The sequence below is a fragment of the Hyla sarda genome, chromosome 6 (assembly GCF_029499605.1).
Source record: "Hyla sarda isolate aHylSar1 chromosome 6, aHylSar1.hap1, whole genome shotgun sequence".
In the NCBI taxonomy this organism is placed as follows: domain Eukaryota; kingdom Metazoa; phylum Chordata; class Amphibia; order Anura; family Hylidae; genus Hyla; species Hyla sarda.
In genome coordinates, this window is record NC_079194.1 from 217,802,141 (window position 1) to 217,817,578 (window position 15,438).

A 15,438-nucleotide genomic window follows, 5' to 3' on the forward strand; every position below is an offset into this window, starting at 1 on the left:
TCCTCACCTGGTTGCTGTCACACACACTTGACACCATCTGAACCAAATAAGCTTACCTTGTTCTTATTGATTGGACCACAGGACATGATTCCAGTAATTCATGCCCTAAGTCTGCTAGTCTTCAGCAAACTGTTAACTGACTTTCTTGTGCATCATCTTTAGAACAGGATTCCTTCTAGGTTAGCCATGCAAACCAATTTGATGCAGTGTGTGGCGTATAGTCTGAGCATTGACAAGCTGAGCCCCCACCCCTTCAACCTATGCAGCAAGACTGGCAGCACTATGTCTATTTACCAAAGACAACCTCTAGATATAATGCTGAGTATGTGCACTAAACTCCTTTGGTCAACCATAGCGAGGCCTGTTTTGAGTGGAACCTGTCCTGTAACATTTCTGTACGGTCTTGCCCACTGTGCTGTAGCTCAGTTTCAGGTTCTTGGCAATCTGCCTATAGTCGAGGCCACCTTCATGTAGAGAAATAATAATTTTTTCAGATCCTCAGAAAGTTCTTTTCGATGAGGCACCATTTTGAACTTTCAGTGACCAGTATTAGAGTGTGTGAGAGTGATGACACCAAATTTAAAACACCTACTCCCCATTCTCACTTGAGACCTTGTAATGATTCACAAGACACTGTGAAGAGAAAATGGTTAATTGGGCCCAATTTGGGCATTTCCACTTAGGGGTGTACTCCTTTGTTGCCAAGTCTTCGACATTAATGGCTGTAGGTGGAGTTATTTTGAGGGGACACAACATTAAACACTGTTATGCAGTGCATTCACTACTTTACATTGTAGCAGTATCATTTTCAGTGTCATCACATAAAAATTGTATAATAAAATATTTACAAAACTGTGAAGAGTGTACTCAAATTTTAGATACTGTACAAAGAGAGAATAATGATTACTTAAATCACAAATTTTTGAGCAACCAAGAGGCTTGCACAAAAATTTGCAAAAACTTCACTTCTGGCCTCGATTGCACAGCATTGATACATTTCCCCCAATATATGAATCTAACATTTACTTATTAGCAATCACCAAATCATCCTTAGTTTGTAGACCGTGGCTTCCTGTAAACTGCCTATTTGAAAAACAAACAACAAAAGGCAATTTAATAGTATTTTATTGAAAAGAGAAAAGCACTCAAAATAACTTAAACCTAAAAAAGTGATGTGCACAATGGCAACATCTTTATATATATCTTATTGCTGTCAGATCACTGCAACAGTCATTCAGCCAATTGTTCATAAACTATAGTTAACACACTTAAGTCTCTATAGAGGGAAAAAAAAGTTACTGTGACAATTGACAGTTTATCATAAAGACAGATGTTTACAGATTGCATTGTTTACCGGTCTATTCTATCATTTCCAACATAACACTGCCACAATTAAAAATGTGTTTAAAACCAAGTAAAATTACAAACATTAATAAGTTAAAGGCACTGTAATGTGGCAATGCTCAGTGACGAGTCCCAAAAACAATTTTTTTTACTGGTAAGCAATTTCTTGGAATTAGTTTGGATCATTACTATTTATATTTAATACACATTATGTATAAGCTCAAAAAGAATTCTCCATACACACAAGAAACATTTGCAGTTTATCTCACTCTTACATTTAAAAAGCTACTTAGATACAGATTTAAGGTCAGTTCTTTATGGACAAAACCACTCACATGCAGTGGCCACTGGCATTGGTAGTCATTTTGTCCACATACAGCACCTGTAAAGCTGAAACAAGACCATCTCCAGAACATAAAATCATGGAAGGTCACTGCTGGTACAGAGTGGCTAAGACTGCATGCGATAGGAAAAACAACAAAAATAATAATAAAAAATAATGGCCATATACTTAAAAGGAGTTGTTGGGGGAAGCCACAGCTAGTTATACATTTGTATATAGCACTGAATGCTGGTCAGGCTAATGGTCTGCCAGCATGTGAGCCAGTCATCCATTTATGGGGGTGCGGGATCCTAACCAAGGGCATATAAACAAGACATTTACTATATTCAGTTGTAAATCTCTTGAAAGCCTAATAAATGTAAACAGTAGCACAGGTAAACCTTTGATAAGTAAACTAAAAGGGGAAATGATGTACTATGAGCAGAGTATTTATATTTTCTTATAAAGAATTTAAATTGAATGGGAAATGGGATGTATTTGTATGCACTTTAACTGCAAAACTGTCACCCTGTGTTATGCCAATAGAGCAGTCTGAATAAATACATAAAATGGGGATTCTATCCGAAAACACAGTTGGGGCAGATTTCTGAAAAAACTGTGTTTAAAGAATAAGGGTATGTTCACACTGAGGTAATTCTGTGAGTAATTCAGTGGATCTGCGTCGTGCTAAAATAGTCCAGAATCAGCACTTAAGTCCGCTGCAATTTGCCCACCGACAAACGCCAATTGTCCAGCAGATTCCACCGGAATCCAATTCCTCTTGGAACTTTCAATGTGGGGACTGGGCAGCAGTGCTTGAATTGAAATCAATAGGAGGCTGCTGCAAGTGGAAATTCTGCAAAGAATCTTCCTAGTGTGAATGGGCCTTACTGTCTTTACTGTCCATAGCTACCAACCACAGCAGCTTTCTTTTTATAAGAACAGACTTCTACCATTCATTGTAAAAAATTTTTTTTAACCGTTTACCATAATTTAGAAATAACTTTATTCCACGGGCGTTGGTAAATATACATATCAAATACAGGTTAGGTTTTGGTTTTAAACAATAAAAATGATATAAAAGAAAAAAAAAGGTTGCCACATTTCAAATGACATTTTTTTTACTTGTTGACACATCCATATGTTTGTTTTTCGCAGAATGGGCAGTAGTTTTATTGGTAATATTTTAGGGTAATTAAATTTATTGGTTAACTTTTATTAATTTTTAACAAATGGGGAAGAAAAACAGTAAAACACCACTTTATTATTTTTTTTTAAGCTGCCATTCTTTTTGAATGCAAAAAGAATGTTTTGGAATACTTGCGTTAAGACCCCCACGCACATTAGACACGTGATGGTCGAACCTGCCAATTTTACATTATCAGCTGAAAATCTAATGTGAATAGGGGCCTCCTGATGCTTTTCTAACAGATAATGTTAGGGGAGGGAAGAATTAGGCATGTTGAATTTTAACCTTTTGTGCACAGAGAGATAAGACTCTCCCAGAGGAGTCTGGCAGTGGCTTACCCACTATTTCTTCATTTAGAACTCAGAAAAGCCCAAGCCCTTACTTAGCATACACGCCTACTGGGAGAACCAGGAGAGACAGCAGTCACTAGAACTAGCCAGAGGCCATAAGCTACTATATCTCTATAGCCAGCTATACTTGAATGGGCAAGACTATAAGGCTATGCCAGTATACTGGACAGTAAAATCCCAGTATTGATAAATACATTCAGGAATGGGCACCTGCCAACAACAGATATCAGTTGTTAGTTGTTAAGGGGTTATCACTACAAGAATTGAACAGGACAGCAGTAAGTTGAAATAGCCACAAGAAGATATACATCAAAGGCTGCAGGACAGTCAAGTATGTGAAAGAGTTAAATAAAGTCTACAACTAAAGCACTCTAGAAACTTTTTTAGAGGAAGATTATTTAAAAAGCGGCTTAATTTTGCATTTAGAAAGCAAATGAAAAAGAAATCTAGTCTTTTCATCTGACTGTGGTCATTTTATAGTACTGGCTATCGCAGTAGTAGCGATACTAATTTGTATATATTTTCCCCCTATAATAAAGAATTTAATTTAAGAAAAAAAAATTACAAATAATTATATATATTTTTTCTTATTCACTTTTAGAACAATATATTTATGTATAAAACATTTTTATACAATATTTTTCAATCCAACAAATGGATCATATGATTGTTTACTTTGTAATATATTTTGCCTGTCAGTATTACAAAATAAGGCAAACTATAGGGTCCTACTTTTGGGCGTAAAAGGTTTCTGCAATGTCAAGCCAAAAGTACCCAGATATTGCACTGCGAGTCTGCAGACAGGAGTTCATCTGTAACATTTTTAACACCGGCTCAGCTCCTAAGCTATTATTGTGTCATACATTTACAGTGCTATAGGTAAATGTACAGTATGGTGGTAGAGCGGAATGCCAGATACAGCTACTAATTAAGCATCAAACTATTTCTGGATAAAATGGCTAGGTATTTCTACTTTCATACCACGCCTGGCATTTTAAACAACTTTTGGCATTACCCAGACATGTTAAAAGTTTAGATTGCACAGTCTTTGTTCTGAGACCGCTGCAATCGAAAGTTCGTTACAGGTGAAGTGCCTTAGTCTATGCAGTGAAAGAGTCAGAGCGGCTGGACGGAAAAGTAATGCATGATCTGCCGCGCACTTCACCGGCTTATAACTCGCGATTTCAACTTTTGATATGTCTGGGCAATATGGCAAAAGTTGGTACAAATAACATAACACTTAAAGTGTAAAATTGTTTGTAAAGGTTTTTTTTTTTTTAAGTGTTTATGTTTAAACTGTTTATTTACCCTTGTAACAAGGAAGTTTCTATCACAAGAGATATAAATAGTATAAGCTGACATAATTATACTTGATAGATTGTAGCCAGCCCGAAATGAAATGAACAAATGCAGGATAGCAATATTTTTACAGATACTTTTTCCTTAATTATATTTTCTAGTCTTCTACAGTTAAAAGCAGAAAATGTAAAAACTACTCAAAACAATGAAACTAAAGTAAAGCAAATTCATATAAAAACAAAGTGACAAGTTCTAGGAACTAGCTTATTATTTTACCTTATTGTTGCTATTTACTAGGGCTATTTCTGTCCGACTGTGTATTTCTAACCAGAGGGGAAAAAAACAGTACATGGATGTTTTACATGCTTTGCTGGACATGACGTGTGACTGAACTATTTTTTAATCACATTTTTATATATTTTACTTTACCTTTTTATAGCAGAAATCTAAAAGGCTATTGGATATTTTTTATGTGCAAGGCTGATGTCACAAATGATGCAAAAATGCATGTCTCTAGCACAATATTTATAGTCAAAAGTTCAGAGAAGCACAGTAAAAAGCTTCAAGACATGTTCACCTATGCATCATCTGCACTCCCATATCCCCAAAAGAGGGGGGGGGGGGGTTGGGGGAGTGCTGGGTCGGACACTGTGAATAAGCCCTATTATATTTGTTAATAAATATGTCTTGTGGGCTGGATATTGTAGGTTTGTGTGCACGGGTTTCTTTTGTGGTCTCTAATATGCTGATACATTTTATTGTTGTTTTTAGGAATGGAAAGCATTTGTTAAATATAAATGGGTTATATTTCTGGAAGATCTGGAGGATTTAGTGCAGTAGGCAATTTTTCACCCAAAAATATACACATTTGTTAACCAATGTATATTACAACTATACATATATACTTTTATATCTATATTGTATAAGAGGTTTTTACAAATTTATATGCCCATTTAAAGCATATTTTATCATGAAAAAAAAAACACTTGACACAGATCAGTCAAGGTCTCAGTGCTGAGACCCCCACCAACTGCTAGAAACAGCCAGTCATTCCCTGGCTTGATGCTCAGTCATTTTGCATATGACAGATTCCATAAACTATAATGGAAATCCATCTCTTGCAATGAGAGCTGAGTCTGGGAGTGAAGCTAACCATTTATAGCAATTAGTGGTCTCAGCACTAGGGTGCTGCTATTCCTATAAATTTGTGGGGGGTCTTAGCACTGAGACCCCAACTGATAAAACTTTTAACATCTGCAGGACATGTCAAAAGTTATTTTTAATAATAGTAATGCTTTTATGGTGTATTTATACATACAGTTCCCTAGGCATATTTGTTGCTGCAGATTTAATGCTGTGTTCAGTCATTTAGTTTGCATTTGCAATTTAAGATCTGCAGCATTAAATATGCAAAATATCTTGTATATGTGAATACACTGTTAAGGGACACTCTTCTATTAACAGGTAAAAGGTACACCGCTATAATATGCCATAAATGCATGGTGGGAGGGTCTCCCATCTTTGGGGCGCCTGCTGATTTAATCGAAGGAGCAGAAGCTCCTTTGGCAGTTTTTTTCTGCACAAAGCAGGAACCATTCCTTCAAGAATGGCGTTTGGTGATTTTGTTTTAACTTTTTCACCTTTAAATCACTCTACGAAATAATCCTGAAATCTTGCATCTTTTTTATTCTGCCAACTAAGCCTAGAATTAAGCTGAAGCTTCCTATTCTGTACAGATCACTATCCAGGCAGGATAACAGTGAAAGGTGACCCAAATGTATAGATAAGAAACCATTCACAATAGCTATTGCTCAGATACAAGCTTCTCTCCAGCATGTGTTAGGACTTCTATATAGGTCACAAAGCATGCCAAGAAACCTCTCCCATTTATGCCAATGGGCCAGCGCATGTCTATTGCTGCCTATGTCTATTGGGCTTTCTGTAAATGATATTTCTAAATGTTGTTAAAACCGCTCAAGAAAGACTATTTAGGAGACACATTCACTTTAAGTAAGGGTTATGGTGCATTTTCCATTGTATTGTATTGCACTGTGCATGAAAACTTTTAGCAATATGCCATTACTTCTAATAAGAAAATAATTTTAAGCTAGTAAAATGTACAAAATGCCCTTGTTCTTTTCTACTGGAATTCATCTGACAATGCAGTTTCCTTCACAAATGCTCCTCTTTACAAAATAAGGCATGTAAAACCAGCTTCTACTGTGTTCTTAGTAAAGAAATTGTTCTAGGATTGTATTTCAAATGCTGTACTTTTTTTCTCCTTTGGAAGGGCGGCAAATATGAGGTCAGGGAGTGCTATGGTTGACAGAAGGACACTGCAGTTTTTGTCAAAAACCAAAAATCATATCAATGTTTCACTCAATTAGTACAATCTGAAACTATGTGCAAGCTCCAGGAAGTCTTAGGGCCTATGTACGCAGAGGACATTTTTTGCGGAATTTCTCTGTGAAAGCTGAAATCTTCTACTTCTCCATACAGAAAGCCAGGGCACAGTAGGTAATTTGAGCCACATCCAACAGAATTTCCATGTGGATTCTGCCTGGAATCCTTGTGGAATCAAAGCCCCATTGATGACAATGGAAAGTTCTGCAGAGGATTATTTCTTACTTAAAAAATGGACATGTCAATTCTTGAAGTAGCATTCAACATATTATGCAACAGACAGTCAATTTTCACGCCATGTATGATAGGCAGGTAGATCTGACCAGAGTGGACATTTCACTGGTAAAACACCAATTTTACTTTAGTGCGTGCACTTATTGGCGAACTAGTAGCGTTTCTCTACGTACAGTGCATGTCTTTTATGTAATATCACATGTAATACTGCCCTTTACCTATGTCAGGACAAGCGGATCCCTTTTATATTTCTGGTGCGCTGTATGTACAGTAGTCCCTCAAGTTACAATATTAATTGGTTCTGGGATGACCATTGTATGTTGAAACCATCGTATGTTGAGACCAGAACTCTATGGAAACCAGGTAATTGGTTCTGAAGCCCCGAAATGTGACCCAAAAATAGGAAAAAGTGAGAATTAAAGATAAATAAGTAGATACTACAGATAAAGCAAATCCTTACATATAAAAGTAAGAAAGATCTGCTGGGAGCTGTAAATCACTGTCTATTTCAGTGTTTCCCAACTACAACTACAAAACTACAACTACCAGCATGCCCGGACAGCCAAAGGCTGTCCGGGCATGCTGGGAGTTGTAGTTTTGTAACAGCTGGAGTCAACCTCTTGGGGAAACACTGGTCTATGTAGAGGACAGAAGTTTCTTCAGGGTCCTGTACAGAAGACGCAGTGTCCTAAAAAAAAGGGAAATGGAGCCACCCTCACCTGATGCCCAAAGGAGCAGCTAACCCTGGCACAGATAAAGAGCGCAGAACATGTAATACCTCCCTGTACTGTAGGGGGCACTACCAGACACCAGTCAGTGCATACACTGCAGTAATACAGGTAAATAGTACAGAACATGTAATACCTCCCTGTACTGTAGGGGGCGCTACCAGACACCAGTCAGTGCATGCACTTTAGGAATACACAGGTTTTACCAGTGAATGCCCATTCTGATTGGTCGGTTCTTCCAGCCATTGACATGTTTTGCTGATTCCATAGCATTTTATGTTGAGTCTGGTTTCAAGTTACAATGATCCAGAAAAGACCATTGTATGTTGAAACTATTGTATGTTGAGGCCATTGTAAGTTGAGGGATCACTATACTGTACCAAACCTTTAAGAAGCCCCTGCCTTCTATGTATAAGGATTTTTCTCACTTTTCTATATATAAGGACTTGCTCTAGCTGTATAAGATATCAGCTTAATTTTCTTGATGTTTAAATGTTTTTCTTTTTGAAGCTTCTGGACCAATTACTAGTTTCCTGTAGGAGTTTTGGTCTCCAGATAGAATAGTTTCAACTTACAATGGTATGGGGACAAATAACTTGAGGGACCATTGTATATGCCATGATTAGAGATGAGCGAACTTACAGTATATTCGATTCGTCACGAACTTCTCGGCTCGGCAGTTGATGACTTTTCCTGCATAAATTAGTTCAGCTTTCAGGTGCTCCGGTGGGCTGGAAAAGGTGGATACAGTCCTAGGAGACTCTTTCCTAGGAATGTAGCCACCTTTTCCAGCCCACCGGAGCACCGGAAAGCTGAACTCATTTATGCAGGATAAGTCATCAACTGCCGAGCCGAGAAGATTGTGACGAATCGAATTTACTGTAAGTTCGCTCATTTCTAGCCATGATACTCCTAAATTTGATTCACTGAAAAGCCTTGCCGACCTATTTTGCACATATAAAAGGTATTATCACTGAAGTAGAGTAAGTCCTTAGACACACAGCTGCATTGTACAAAGCTATAACAGGGCATAGGGCCCCACTGTATCTCCATATGCCTCTGGTTTCATATGGAAGTGTTCAGAAGTTTATTTTAGCCACATTCCATACAAATCTGACTGAAAAAATGCAGCATGCTTCATCGCATGTTGTATTACAGAGGTATTTTCCCATATAAGCTTTGCTTCTATGTAAGAGCATCTCCTACATATGGCACCCAGTGAACCATCATAAGGCAGCATAGAGTCCTTGCAGCTGTAGTACATGAGACCCTATACTCATAAATAAGGTTTATAACAAACATAAAATAAGAGTCTTAAAAAGGGCCTCTAAAGTATTATATAATGCTGATATCCTCAATAGAACACCACATTAAAAGTTCAAGGGAAGCCGTTACGAGTTTTCCTCTCCTAGGATCATTAAACGTCATTATAATGCAATGTGTGAATGTAAGCTGGGTTTTCTCTCTAGGTCTATTTGCACTTGAGCTTTTTGTTTAATTGATTTTATTTGGTTAATTTTACTTTGGTTCAAAATATTCACATTGTTACAGTATTAAAATGTGTAGCTCTAAGTTTTTTTCTGGTCTCATAATTAGAAAATGCAACAATTTAAACATACATATAGTACAATTATCAAACTGTAAGAAACTGTATTGTATTATATATATATTTTTTAAACTCCCCAATAAAATGTTTAGTGTGCTCTCTACACAACATTTACAATAACCAATTTTTATTTATTCTGAAAAAAAAAGAAAAAAAAAAAAGTTTCCTGACTTAACATTTGAAAATTATTCAATTAAATGAAAGCAAACTGAGGGCAACATTTTATGCTTAAAGGGGTACTCCACTGCCCCAGCGTTCATAACATTTTGTTCCAAATGTTGGCTGCGGGGTCGTGACGTCACGGCCACGCCCCCTCAGTGCAAGTCTATGGGAGGGGGCGTACGGCCCCTCCCATAGACTTGCATTGAGGGGGCGTGGCCGTGACGTCACGACCCGGCAGCCCACACCCAGCGTTCGGAACTAAATCTTCCAAATGCTGTGGCAGTGGAGTAGCCCTTTAAATATAGGTTCAAAATGCCTTCTAACAATGCAAATTTAAAGGGATACTCCGGTGAAAACCTTTTTTCTTTTAAATCAACTGGTGCCAGAAAGTTAAACATATTTGTAAATTACTTCTATTAAAAAATCTTAATCCTTCCAGTACTTATTAGCTGCTGAATGCTACAGAGGAAATTCCTTTCTTTTTGGAACACTGATGACATCACGAACACAGTGCTCTCTTCTGACATCGCTGTCCATTTTAGCAACAGTGCATAGCAGATGTATGCTAAGGGCAGCATGGTGGCTCAGTGGTTAGCACTGCTGCCTTGCAGTGCTGGGGACTTGGGTTCAAATCCCACTAAGGACAACAATAAATAAAGAGTTATTATTATAATGATGTCAGCAGAGAGCACTGTGCTCGTGATGTCATCAGAGAGAATTCCAAAAAGAAAAGAATTTCCTCTGTAGTATTCAGCAGCTAATAAGTACAGGAAGGTTTAAGATTTTTTAATAGAAGTAATTTACAAATCTGTTTAACTTTCTGGCACCAGTTGATTTAAAAGAAAAAAGGTTTTCACCGTAGTACCCCTTTAAGTGAACAGACATGTCCATATTTTCCAGTATTTGAGGGATACTTGGTAGAAAATAGAACTCCGAACCACACCTTTGTCTACATATGACTGCAAACATTTAAAACTTGCATAAACAAATAATTATTATTTGCCGATGCTTAAAGTGAAAAATAAAGGTCTATCTGATTTGTCAAGCTAAATCCTGAAAGACCACACGCAAACTATTAAACAGTTATTAGTCTGTTTTGGAAAACAAAACTAGTCCTAAATGCCCCCTTTTTTTTTTACTGAATATGAACCTGTTTAAGTTAACATATTTAGAAGAAAAGAAGTTCTTCTTGTACAGACATAGACCGTAGAACCACTAAAAGCACACTATAATAAGCCTGCTAAAAAGTGACAGCATATTTTTGATGCCCTATAAGATTAGGCTGTCCCTCACTCCCTCAATCTTCGGTCAGGGTCTGCAGCGACTGATCAGGTGTTGCAGTGCCCGACTACACCAGACCATCTCCTGCATCAACCATGTTTGTGAAATGTATTAAACTGGAGGGCTGCTAGAAAAAAGGTGGCTTGTTTGGCTTATATATATGTAACGCATCTCAGGTTGGGCGGCCATTTAGTGACAATCTTCAGAGTTTTTAAAACATCAAAAAGTACCCTTAATTAAAAGCAGTGTGGCTAGTGACAAGTTTGTTTTTAAGGCACAGCGCTTTTAGCACAATATGGCCAAGAATAGGCTATTATTAACTGCAAATAAAATAGAAATGCAACAGTAACATTTTAAGAAACTGGTTGATTCATAAAGTGTACTGTAACCAATGGCAATTAGTACGTAGTTTGTCTTCATTTTTTAATAACAAACATGAAAACAACAACTAAATCCTTGTGGTGCTCATTTTTAAAGAAGTGAAACGTTGCTCAACTTTGGTGACGCTCCAAGGGGTCAATCTAATGCCATGAGGATTGTACCTGAATACTAAAATGAGATATCCCAATGGCCCATTTTCCACTAGGAAAAATGTGTTTGTGTTATAAACGACCTTCCCGTGGTCCAAAAGTTGCAAAAAAATAAAAAAAGGGGAGAGCTTTACTAATAAATTTCTTTTCGAGTGTAATTAAAGGGGTACTCTGCTGGAATTTTTTTTTTTTTTTAAATCAACTGGTGCCTGAAAGTTAAACAGATGTAAATTACTTCAATTTAAAAAGCTTAATCCTTCCAGTACTTAGCTGCTTTATACTTATCAGCTGCTTTATGCTCCAGAGGAAGTTATTTTCTTTGCGTTCCTTTCTGTGTCTGCTGACACCTCTGTCCATGTCAGGAACTGTCCAGAGTAGGAGCAAATCCCCATAGCAAACCTCTCCTGCTCTGGACAGTTTCTGACATGGACAGAGGTGTCAGCAGAGAGCACTGTGGTCAGACAGAAAAGAAATTCAAAAAGAAAAGAACTTCCTCTGTAGTATACAGCAGCTGATAAGTACTGGAAGAATTAGGATTTTTTAATAGAAGTAATTTACAAATCTGTTTAAAGGGGATTCCAGGCATTTTTTTTATTTGACTATGCTACAGGGGCTGTAGAGTTAGTATAGTTCATAATATAGTGTCTGTAACTGTGTGTGACGGTCGTCTCACAATTCTTATGTAATTATAGCCCCAATATTTATTTTTATCATACTAAATTACTCATGTCCCTGGATTTCCCAGGTTGCAGTGCGTTGAAACCTGACATCACTAGTCAGGTGATCAGAGGGAGCCTGTCCTGCTTCAATTTTGCATCAGCTGTAGGCCCCCTGGTTAGATAACATTGTGTTTTAATAGGTGGGGCGGCTGATATGTGGGAGGAAGGAAAGTAATCTCAAACTGTGAAGCATGGAACTGTGGGATGTGTAGTTTAGAGAACTAAATAGAACAGGCAACACCCAGTTCTGGTAGGGAAGTACTAAAATCACCTTATGGTGGATAACCCCTTTAACTTTCTGGCACCAGTTGACTTAAAAGAAAATGTTTTCCAGTGGAGTACCCCTTTAATTACACTTGAAAATAAATTTATTAGTATAGCTCCTTTATTTTATTTTATTTTTTTGCAACTTCTGGACTACAGGAAGGCTGTTTATAACATGAGCACTGTCAGATACAAGAACTACTAAAGCATTAACCTTTCTAATATACTTAATAAAAAATGTGATCTTATTTTAATAGAAATCATGGCTTATAAAAAAACATAATCCTGTTCAGGTGCAGAATTATCTTTGTCCCAGCTGAAGCACAGGCTGGGACAAAGCCCAATTAGTGCGGGGGTGACCAACACTCCTCTGTGCTCACTCCTGTCTGAAAACAGAGAGGAGGGGGTTACAGAGCAGTCTGCAGTGATTGGATGAAGACACCCAGCACAGCAGACTGATGCATGGTAAGGATACAGCCCCTCCAGTGCACAGGATGAAAAACCAAGGGAGCATCAGAAATAAGGTATTTATAGGTGCTAGACACAACTATTTGTACATGATCAGGTACTGCGTAAGGTACCTAATCCTGATAGGTATTGAGTAACACAACATTTTTTTTGGGTGGGATATGACAAGTACTCTTTAAATTCTTTACATGCATTTGTATTTTATATTGCAGCTTTTTACAATAAAGTGTCAATATCACAAGATTTTGGAGAAAAATGAATGCCCTAGTTCAGGCTCATGAAACAAATAAAATATCTAAAAAGGGATCCCACATGTTGCTACTCCGTTACAGAGTTTGCTTTTATAAAAGAATAGATTTCTACAAGACAAGGCTGCCCCTGAATTAGCACTTTTTTTTTTTTCGGTTTAAGTCTTCAGTTTCCCCCCTAGCGGTGAGCATTATCCTGCAGAAATCTATGTGTTTAAGGGGAATCTACCATCATCATCACCCACACTAACCTGTTGGTATTTGGCTTGTCATGCAGGTTACACTGACAACAAGGGTGTTTACCTTATTGAGATACTTGGCTCATTTGCTACATTATACCGTTTTGCCTGTATATGCAAATGAGCTGGCTTGGTGCATCCAGGGCATTCCCAAGCCCTAAGTGCACCCAGACATCTTGCCCACTTTCCCCTAGCAAACTTCTGCCTTCTGAATATGCATAACCCTTGCCCTGTGAAATCTCTCTCGTGTTAGGAAAGATTTCACTTTCGTTAACCTGCCTCCCTTCAGTGTGTACTGAGCACGTGTTGCACTAGTCTAGCCAAAAGGAGACAGTAAGTGAAATCTCTCCTCTGGAGGGATTTCACAGGGGAACGGTTATTCATATTCATAAGGCAGGCCTTTGCTAGGAGAAAGCGAGCAACTGGGGCTTAGGAACGCTCAAAGTGCACCAAGACAGCTCAGTTGCATATACCGAAAAATGGGCTTCCTGAAGGAATGGAGCTACACATTGCAAAACAGTAAACATCCTTGTCATCAGTGTCACCCGCAATACATGCCTATACCAACAGGTTAGTGTGGGTGATGCTCATGACATGTTTCCTTGAACAAAATTCACTGAGCACACAGGCAAAAAACTGGGGCATTCATTCATATTTAGAAAAAAATCTAAAAGGTAGCGACACTTTAAACATCCTTTCAGGCTTTACCATTCACAACTCCTGAAAAGGATGAAAATGTCCAATTCCTAACAGTTAAAAAAGATAAACTTTACCACAACTTAAACTTAAAGAAAATTAACAGCAACTGTAAAATACTTGCAAGCAGCTACTTGTGTCCATGATTTACAGTATGGAGAATTTTCAAGAGTAAAAAAATCTCCCCAAGGAGACTTAAAGGCAACAAAGCTGGAAGCACAGAAATTCAGCTACATATTAGGGCGCAATAGGGATAACCATCAAAATTTCATTGTAGTCTCGTCATTCTTTCTGCTGCCACAAAGAATTTTAAATCAATGGTCAGGTTTCAGGTATATTAGACTCCAAGGGCTTATGGCATTCTCTTTGTATCCTTGTGGCTCCATGAGACATATCACGTCCTATGATCTCATTAACTGTAAGAAAACAAAAAACAGTAAAATTAGCATTTATGTATAGATTTGACTTTAATTCCTAAATCTGGTAACAATTGGACTTGATTGGTGTTGGTTTACTGAATGATCATGAAAATAAATATGGTAAAGAAACTTAAGGCGGAAAAAACCCTAAAGTTTAAAGGGGTATTCCGGCATATACATCTTAGTCCCATTCCAAAAGATAGGGCATAAGATGTCTGATCGCGGGGGGACACACAGCTGTCAGTGTAGCACTCACATTCTACGCGGGGCTGCAGCTCCAGACTCTGAAGCATCAGGTCTCCAGTCCCAGAAACACTGAGGTTTCCAAGACTGGAGCTGCAGCCCCGCATAGAATGCATGTGATGCACAAAGATTGTGAGAGGTCCCAGCGGCAGGCCTCCCGCAGTCAGACATCTTATACACTATCCTTTGGATAGGGGATAAGATGTATTTTGCCAGAATACCCCTTTAAGTATTATATATAGCAAATGCCTTATTGATTATCCCACTGTAGTCTTGGGTTTCAGGTCTTACGGAATTCCAAATTACTGGATCACAGCTCTGTGCAGGGGAAAATGCTGATGTAACATGTCTTCTAAATTTACAGAATGGTGGAATATAGTATTTTTTAAATATAAACATAAGGTAATTACCAGAAAGCCTAGTACAGTATATATAGAAATACTTACCTTACTTTTTTATTTTTTACATTTCCCACATTTAATTATAATATAAAAACATTTACTTTCTTAGAACACTAGAATGTAAAATGTCAAAATAAATACTACTTTTATTTTTTTCATTACATTTCTGAGCGGCTCAGAAGTTTACATGCAAGTGTTAGAGGGGTTATTCCAAGCAAACGGTAAAAAATATCAATCATCAATATGCATGAGATTGCACTCACCAACAGTTCTGTGTTTATTTTCAGACTAGA

General features: G+C 37.6%; 1 protein-coding gene across 4 annotated transcripts in view; it reads right to left on the bottom strand.

Annotated features, from left to right (window-relative positions):
• Positions 1–11,651: 11,651 nt before the first annotated feature.
• NFATC3 (nuclear factor of activated T cells 3) overlaps positions 11,652–15,438 on the bottom strand; it is a 149,652-nt gene continuing 145,865 nt past the window's right edge. For 3 of the 4 annotated variants that reach the window (XM_056526432.1, XM_056526434.1, XM_056526433.1), the window contains one exon: positions 11,652–14,498. In XM_056526432.1, coding sequence (XP_056382407.1) covers positions 14,404–14,498 — 95 coding nt within the window. In that variant the 3' untranslated portion in view covers positions 11,652–14,403. The remainder of the gene's footprint in view (positions 14,499–15,438) is intronic. The other variant, XM_056526431.1, reaches the window with a different exon arrangement.